At 39.4% G+C, this 9,420-nt stretch overlaps 1 protein-coding gene across 1 annotated transcript; it reads right to left on the minus strand.

Moving 5' to 3' along the window:
• Positions 1 to 6,693: 6,693 nt before the first annotated feature.
• On the minus strand, positions 6,694 to 7,770 carry LOC117422460 (odorant receptor 131-2-like). The gene has a single exon (XM_034037516.3). The coding sequence runs from the start codon at positions 7,684 to 7,686 to the stop codon at positions 6,694 to 6,696; it is 993 nt and encodes a 330-aa protein (XP_033893407.2). The 5' UTR covers positions 7,687 to 7,770.
• Between the last annotated feature and the right edge of the window lie 1,650 nt (positions 7,771 to 9,420).

The following is a 9,420-nucleotide window of genomic DNA, read 5'->3' on the forward strand; positions in this document are numbered from 1 at the left end:
CATCTTCAGACAGCCTTTACATACAGGATACAATCAGATTCTCTTTCGGAATATAAATTTGGACTCCAGATCTTCAAACTGTATCTCTGAGGACGAGGGCAATTTCTTCCAACTCTGTAATCTAATCAAGAGTCACCAGCAGACATGGAGAAGCGTGTAAGCAATGTGACCTGAGCAAATGGCAACATGAAATCAATTCATTAGGAGTATTGTTTACAGTAGGTTATAGATTTACAGGTAAAGGGTGAATTATATCAAAATGTCACTGTCATAATTCCATTATCAGAATAATTCGATTATCCCCTAGAAATATCTATAAAGTAAATGAAGGAAAGGTAATAAGTGAAATGAATTGACTGTGCCCTCTCTTATTAAAAAAACTTCTCAGAACACCGCCCTCTGCTGCCAGTTCTGTGGAATTGTTCACTTTTTTGAGATTCCTAAAGTCATTTCTGGAGCAATATTAGAAAAAAAACAGAAATATATTGTAAGGAGCATTTCCTTTTGCAAAATAAACTTCTGCTGCAGCTTAGATTCAAGAAGAAAGTAATAATCTGAGTCAACCTCTGCTACCAGTGCATGTCAAACTCAATGTGAAAGAAGCTGACTGTCCAACAAGCATGCTGTCTTATGATGACAGCCTATAGATACTAAAATTAGCTAAGGTTGTTGCTCTTCATCTAGTCATCCACAAATCCATAGCTTCATTAGCAATGAAGATCTGCTGCAGTGTGCATTAGCACAATGCCAGTGCTGGAAGACTCCTCCATTCTGACATGCACCCCAGGTTAAGATCCCTCGACTGGGCCCTTGGAAAAGGGACTATCAACAAGTCTTCAAACAGCACCCAGACTCATCCCTCCCTCCACTCTGGACCTCCCAATTCATGTCGTCCTTCTGGCACCAGGAAAACCCATAGGGACATTAGGAAGTAACCAAAATAAGCCACTGTTCCATTTTTAGATTGTACAGTGTGCACGCACCCCACAATGCATCTTCTAATCTCAAAGCAGTGTGACCTCCGTGACACTAGCAATCAGCCCGGGTTCGAGTCCCACCGCAGCCAGTAAGGAGCTGCACCATGACCTTGGTAGAGTCACGAGGTAACTTTGTTTCCACTGTAGCTCAGCCTGTCCTGCTCAATCGCATACAGACCAACATTTACTTTACAAAAGGACACACTTGCCCTTTTCACCAGTGCAAAATCAATCAGGATTTGTTTTCTCATGGATTTTTATGGGCTGTGTGACCGGCGCCCTGGGATTTGATTCTGTATTTTCTGATTGGAAAGCCAGCACTGTCACGGTGTCTGAGTTACTGTATGGATATTTGTTTGGAAAACACTTTAGTTTAAACAGTGAGAATTCAAATGATCCACATTGTATTATTATACCTGACCCTATCATTACAATATACTGTAGTGCTGTATATCCTCTAGATGATTTTTGTTTGTTAAATAATAACTCTAAACCTAATCTTTCTGATGTTCTTTTTGGACATTTGCAATGCAATATTTATAATGTAGAATAGCGCTAACACTCATCTATTAAACTGTACAGAATCAGACTCTTTTCAGCACTAACATGTCATGCACTGAATACAACACAAGAGGGCAGTGCATGCTTAGAGAATACTCCCTTCCAATATTCTGCACTGTACACTGCAGGCAATGCATGCTTAGGGAATTCTCCCTTCCAATATTCTGCACTGCACACTGCAGGCAATGCATGCTTAGAGAATACTCCCTTCCAATATTCTGCACTGCACACTGCAGGCAATGCATGCTTAGAGAATACTCCCTTCCAATATTCTGCACTGCACACTGCAGGCAATGCATGCTTAGAGAATACTCCCTTCCAATATTCTGCACTGCACACTGCAGGCAATGCATGCTTAGAGAATGCTCCCTTCCAATATTCTGCACTACACACTGCAGGCAAAAAAAAGGTAAAGATCTGATAGCAATGAATCAATCAATCAATCAATCACTCAATCAACGACTTGTGCATTGTTTTCTAAATGCTTTCCATGTGAATTGTAACTGATGAGCCAGTAACCTTTACTCTCCCATCCCCTGAAGTTTCCATGCCCTCCATTATGATCACAAGGGACTGCTCTTAATGCACAGACTATCAGAAGAGAGGGAGATCTTCAGGCTATCTACAAATCAAATAGGACATTGGCAGAGAGTGTCATTAACCCTAAAAGGATTTCTTTTTGTGTCGTCAAGGTGCAGTATACTGGGCCTGGGGGTCACAGATGTGCTCATGTCACCCCTGGGTTATCCAGCCTGCCGAAAAGTAAAATCAGGACCAAAGGGGACTGGTTGAAAATGGTAGCGGCTGTAATTACATTTCTCATGTTTCATTTTACTAATATAGAGAAAGCTCTGATGGATAGCACTGTGAGTGCGTGGGATTTTTAGCTTTTGATGGTATTGATTTGAGCCTGGCAATGGATTATTTCTCTAATTAAACAGATGCTCTAACATCAGACACCCCGTTTAGCCAGTGACTCACAGCCCCTCCTGAATGACATCCCCAGCATTTCTGAAGCAGCATGCTGGAGCACAGTGTTCATGATTAAACCATTCTAGAACCAGCACTTCTCAAAACTCCAGAGACTGCTGGGTGATACTAATGGGTGCTTCTGCCTGAGACTGTAGGCAGCAGACTGTCACAAAACTTCACAGAGAAGATATCATGCCACTTTGCTTTTTTATCTTTATGCCTCCCATCTTCATACGTTATTGAGCTTCAGCTCACATGGCAGTGCATTCGGGTACGTTTTACCTGTCTCAGGTACCTTTCACAGCAGGACTACACTTGCATTGCAATGTGAGTTGACTGGTGTGGCAGTGCTGCTTGATCAAAAGCAAACTTCAAAGAGCATTGACCCCTGCAAGGAAGTATTTGGATAATTATTAGAAGGGTTTGTTTTTCTTTCACAAAATACTCCAAAGGGTCAGGGAAACACTTTCCATGAAGTGTCTCTATTGCTGTGTATTTACATAGCAGTTACTTAGTAAATACATGTGTACTTACACATCATTACAATGTTGTTATGCATTGTTACAATGCACTCAATGTGCAAATCTTTTTGCACGATATATGTAAGTACACAATTGCATCAGAAAATGTTTAGAGTTGGAATTAGGGTTAGAGTTGGTTGGGGTTGGGGTTATGGTTATATTGTGTACAATGATTTGCACATTAAGTACATTGTAACTATGCATAATAACATTGTAATTATGTGTATGTACAGATTTCTTTCCTAAGTAATTACTATGTAAATCCACAGTCATTAGAGACACTTAGTGTAAAGTGTTACCAGGGTCAGTTTACAGTAATGTTACTATCAGGCTAGGGTAAAATGACATTACATTACATTATATTATATTGCAAACAGACAAGCAGGGTCTACTACGAGCTTTAAGCTGTAACTGAACCCCTTTTTCTTGGACACATGTACTGTTGTGCAATAGGATTTAAAGAAAAGCACTGAAACATATGGACTATCCCTGCATATTTTCTCCTTGAAGTGGATTGTTTTTTATTTGTTTTTTCTGTCAAAAAGAAAGTTGGAAGAAAATGCTTCCATTTGAAATGACTGCATGGCTCGAATTCAAGAATGTGAAATAACAAAATATCACTCCCCTCCTTGCAGGTAACTTGCATTCGAGAATGTGAAATAACAAAATATCACTCCCCTCCTTGCAGGTAACTTGCATTGGAGAATGTGAAATAACAAAATATCACTCACCTCCTTGCAGGTAACTTGCATTGGAGAATGTGAAATAACAAAATATCACTCACCTCCTTGCAGGTAACTTGCATTGGAGAATGTGAAATAACAAAATATCACTCACCTCCTTGCAGGTAACTTGCATTGGAGAATGTGAAATAACAAAATATCACTCACCTCCTTGCAGGTAACTTGCATTGCAGAATGTGAAATAACAAAATATCACTCACCTCCTTGCAGGTAACTTGCATTGGAGAATGTGAAATAACAAAATATCACTCACCTCCTTGCAGGTAACTTGCATTGGAGAATGTGAAATAACAAAATATCACTCACCACCTTGCAGGTAACTTGCATTGCAGAATGTGAAATAACAAAATATCACTCCCCACCTTGCAGGTAACTTGCATTCGAGAATGTGAAATAACAAAATATCACTCACCTCCTTGCAGGTAACTTGCATTGGAGAATGTGAAATAACAAAATATCACTCACCTCCTTGCAGGTAACTTGCATTGCAGAATGTGAAATAACAAAATATCACTCACCTCCTTGCAGGTAACTTGCATTGGAGAATGTGAAATAACAAAATATCACTCCCCTCCTTGCAGGTAACTTGCATTGGAGAATGTGAAATAACAAAATATCACTCACCACCTTGCAGGTAACTTGCATTGGAGAATGTGAAATAACAAAATATCACTCACCACCTTGCAGGTAACTTGCATTGGAGAATGTGAAATAACAAAATATCACTCACCTCCTTGCAGGTAACTTGCATTGGAGAATGTGAAATAACAAAATATCACTCCCCTCCTTGCAGGTAACTTGCATTGGAGAATGTGAAATAACAAAATATCACTCACCTCCTTGCAGGTAACTTGCATTGGAGAATGTGAAATAACAAAATATCACTCCCCTCCTTGCAGGTAACTTGCATTGGAGAATGTGAAATAACAAAATATCACTCACCTCCTTGCAGGTAACTTGCATTCGAGAATGTGAAATAACAAAATATCACTCACCTCCTTTCTTGCTTCACTTCGCTGTTCTGAAAACTATAGCTTTTAGATGCTGCAATGATCCCTTTTAGGACTGTGTATGCAGATATATATATATAAAGAGTTTGCATTGAGTTTTGCAGATTTACTTTTTAGAAAACAGTTGTTTGAAAATGCAGTATTTCAAACTGCGCTGAATGTAAGGTGAGCCACAGCAGCGTGCTTATCAGTATTTCAGATGCTTTGCTTGGATAATATTGAGGCTTTAATTAATATCTGTCTTACAATGAATACAACTAGCAAGACACTTACCTGACACAGTGTGTGTGTGTGTATATATATACACGCAGAGTCATTTAAATTTGAAAACCTCAACGGTGTGCGGGGGGGCGGGGGGGCGTGGGGGCGGGGGTAGAGCAAGGGCGTCTACATCAGTGTTGCGCAAAGTTTTTAAATGCTGCCCCCTTTTCAGCATACATTTTGTCGTCCCCCCCCCCCCGTCCCCCCCCATATTAAAACGTTAAAATTTAACTTTATATTTTAACAGGTGTTTTTTCATGTAAATCGCATATTTTTTTCCTTAACCACAAAAAGTCCAGATTTAGCTAAATACATACGTGTATCACAAATTCAACATTTATAATCAGTCTAGGGTTTCTAACAAATAAATCAGTGAATTTCAATATGTTGTTTACACTTGGCAAGTCAACATTTAGCTAACATTTCTAACAAATAAATCTGTGATCATCAAGGGCTCATTTGAAAGGTAAGCCTAATTAGCTGTCATTTATACATTTATTAAAATGTTCTATCCTTTGAAACAAAAAAATAATATATATTTTTTTTTACAGAACTGCCCCTTTAGTCATAGTCGCACCCCCCTTAGTGACTCTCCACTCCCCCCGGGGGGGGGCACGCCCTCCAGTTTGCACACCACTGGTCTAGATGACATGGTCAGTGGCTCACACACACCCACACTACTGACACTAGTGGTATGGTCCCACCCTGGAACAATACAGATAACGTGAATGCGCAGGACCAGATGAAACAAAAGTGTGCCATCCTCAGCTGACCAGGTCGCTACAATATATTGAACTTACTTTCATGAAGATATGTTATTTACACCCCTATTAAATACACATAAAAAAAGAACTGGGTGAGATGCAAATGTATAAATATATATATGCATTAAAAATATATACATATCGTTTTATTTTTATTGTACCCAATTGTATTGTGCATTACTTGTAACCATATTGAAAAAAAGAAAAAAAAAACATTCATTCAGATTACATTTTTTATTTTAATTAAAAATTAGGAAATGGAAAAATGAAAAGTAAACAAAAATGACTTTGTTGGTTGTCAAATGCAAGTAAAATATCACAACAAAATATCTATGAACAAATAGTATGCTAACACCTTATTGTGCAGTGTCGTGTACTTCACGGTCCCCGTTTCAAAAGTGAAGGAAGATGTTCATGTTCAAGGAGGCTTGAAACGACACCAAGCGTGCGACTAACCTCTCGGAACAATAACTGAACTGCGACTGTTTGTCTCTGAAACCTTCGATTTGTTTTTCCACTTCAGTGAACACATGTAGGAACTATAGCTCTTATACACTGCCAACAGTTACATACTGTACAAGAAGATGTTAAAAACTCTTATTTAAAAAGCATTGTCATCCTGATTATTATAGTTACACTTCGCTGTTCAGAACATATTGTCTCTCTGGAAGGGGATCACATCATAGTGTATTTAGAAATCTCCCATAATTAAGTTGCATTAGATAACTTTTTCATCAGTGTTTTGTTGTTGCTATAAACCTGTAACAAAAGAGCACGACACTTGCTGACACATCTGCTAATTGTACAGTATTATTATTTAAAAATGAAACAACAGAGAAGGGAATTCATTACCATTTTGTGGTGAATGTGAAATATCAGTAAGCCTAATCTTTATAGCTGATGGTTACAACTTCTTTGCTTGGTTTAACTTTTGCTGATGAACACAACTGGTACCCTGTGAAATGCTTTCTAAAATTCTCATCCCTCATCCCATAGATCACAGGACTTAAAGTTCTTGGTAAGATGTATACTAAGAAGAATCTAACATAGTGAAGGTCCAGGAGCCAACTGGAAGGCAACATCCAGAAGATATACTCAGTGAAGGGAGCTATGAATGTAAGCATGCTCAACATTAGCTGGATTCCATGGAGCAGGATGGTGTTCCGAGCCTTCTTAGCTGAAGACTTTTCAGACATGCTGGCTGACCTTGCTGCATAAACGATTCGGAGATATGTAAACACAATGACTAGCCAGACAACAGTGAAATATAATGTCTTGATGTATATTCTCTTATATACCTGAGCGGGACTCCTGAAGAAATTCTCCCGAATGCAGTAAACGGACGTCTTGAAGAAGCTCAGTGGCTCCACAGCGAAGACAATGAAGAGATCGCTCGTTCCGGGGATGAGCCCTATGAACCAGATCACAGCGATAGCCATGTACGTCCTGCGGAGGGTACAGATCTGAGCGTGCCGCAAGGGGTTACAGATTGCAACGTAGCGCTCAAGAGCCATAACAGCTAGATTCAAAGGGGTGTTCAGGGTTGTGGTGACAGCAAGTATCAAGAAAAAATAACATATGGGGACCCCCATAAAAGGTGCAATCTCAAGCCAAATGTGCAAAACCAATGCAACACTCATCTCGAATATATCATTAAACACCATGTGAATGAACAAGACGTAGCGCGGGTTCTCATAAAACATGGGGTGTTTAAAGTAGGTGAAAACCAGCATGCCGTTGATGTAATTGGTTACGAGGTACATGAATATGCTGCAGGACATTTTAGTGATAGAATTTGTTTGCAAAAGGGTTTTCGTGAGGAAGAATTCTTCATCTTGTGTTAGGGTGTGATGAGTCAGAGAATCAGTCGTGTTCATGTTGCGTGCTTTTTTCTGATCAAAAGAAAAAAGAAAAAAAGGATTTTTAAAAAAGCACACCTTGAACCCTGCCCTGCAGAGTTGACGAGCACAAAAGCACGAGAGGAATTAGCAGTCAATTAGCAGTGCATTTCAATTAGGAGTGCATTTCAATTAGCAGTGCATTTCAATTAGCAGTGCATTTCAATTAGCAGTGCATTTCTCTTTCTACCTAGTTTAAGAATCACTGAACTACTTTAAATGGTCAGATTGAAAGCCAACCCAAAATGATATAAAAGACGGTAGCACTTTACATGAAGTGCCTTGGATTACTGTGTATTTATATAGTAGTTACTGTGCAAATACAGGTGTGCTTACACATCATTACAATGTCATTATGCATAGTTATAATGTACTTAATGTGTAAATCTTTTTGCATGATATAACCCTAACTCTAACCCCAACGCTAACTCTAACCCTAACCCTAACTCTAACCCTAACCCTAACTCTAACCCTAACCCTAACCCTAACCCTAACCCTAACTCTTTACTGATACAATTATATACTTGCATATGTTGTGCAAAAAGATGTCCACATTAAGTACATTGTAACTATGCATACTACATTGTAACTATGCATACTAACATTGTGTACGTACTAAGTAACTACTATGCAAATACACTGTGATTAGAGGCTCTTAATGTAAAGTGTAACCTGAAAGACATACCCGATGTTAGCAGGAAACTTGAACACGTGATACCTGCAGAAAGAAAAATAGTTTAAATATACATTTCATATTTTGATGAAGCCTTTTAAATGGTTTGAAAAACTTGCAAAAAATACACTGTGTTGCAGTCCATCAAAATATTGCTTTGAAACCACACACTGCAATGCAGAAATCAAAGCACACACTGCAATGCACAATCCAGAGTTTGTAAAAGTTTCATGCCTCTCTAGCATTTCCAGTAACCCTGACTCCTTGCTGTGTGTAATACAGAAGTAACTTGCCTCAGTGAAAGCTCTCACTGGTACAGGTTGCTCTGGGAGTGGAAGGGACATTGGGTTTATATAGGATTCCAGTCTGTTTTTAGTCATGATGTCATCGTGCATTACGTGCTGCTGGGCCTCAGGGAGACGAGGGAGTCTGGACGAAGCGCGCTCGGTGGGGTGGAGAGGATTGAGAGACCTCATTAATGGGCCAGTGATGAAGTTCATTGAAGTGTCACACGGAGCATGTGAAATGCGCTCTTCTTGCCAAAGCATGTATTTTTTGGTTCTCTGTGATACTGTAAGAGAAGCACCCTGTCTAACTTGATAGGCGCTTGTCTTACTTTGATTTCTGACATTTCTTTTTTTTAAGCCATAAAATGGACTGCATCTGTTCAGTTTATGAAGATATTTCGTAGGGTGACCCAGCGTGCTGGTTTTACTGGGACAGTCCCCTTTACTCATCAACCATCCCGATGTCCCGACGTTTCCCCCAAAACTTTTAAAAAGTCCCAGTTTGCAACGGGACCAGACAGCACGCCTTACATGAATGAGGTAAACAATCATCAATCATATCAAAGCATGGTTTGGGAATGCTAGTTTTCATATCGGTTACTGTACTAAATTCAAAGAGTGCACGATGAGGGGAACAATAGCTGTACGTATGGTTATAACACAGAGTTAAACGTGGTCATGATTGCAAAGGGACAGTGCCGTGGTTGTGCAGCAGTGTGGCGGAGTGTCCCGCCCCTATTTATTATTATTTGT

This window comes from Acipenser ruthenus, chromosome 18 (assembly GCF_902713425.1).
Source record: "Acipenser ruthenus chromosome 18, fAciRut3.2 maternal haplotype, whole genome shotgun sequence".
NCBI lineage: Eukaryota > Metazoa > Chordata > Actinopteri > Acipenseriformes > Acipenseridae > Acipenser > Acipenser ruthenus.

Bases quoted from the DNA above. Each gene is read 5' to 3' on its own strand.
- LOC117422460 (XM_034037516.3), bottom strand. From the start codon at position 7,686: ATGAACACGACTGATTCTCTGACTCATCACACCCTAACACAAGATGAA.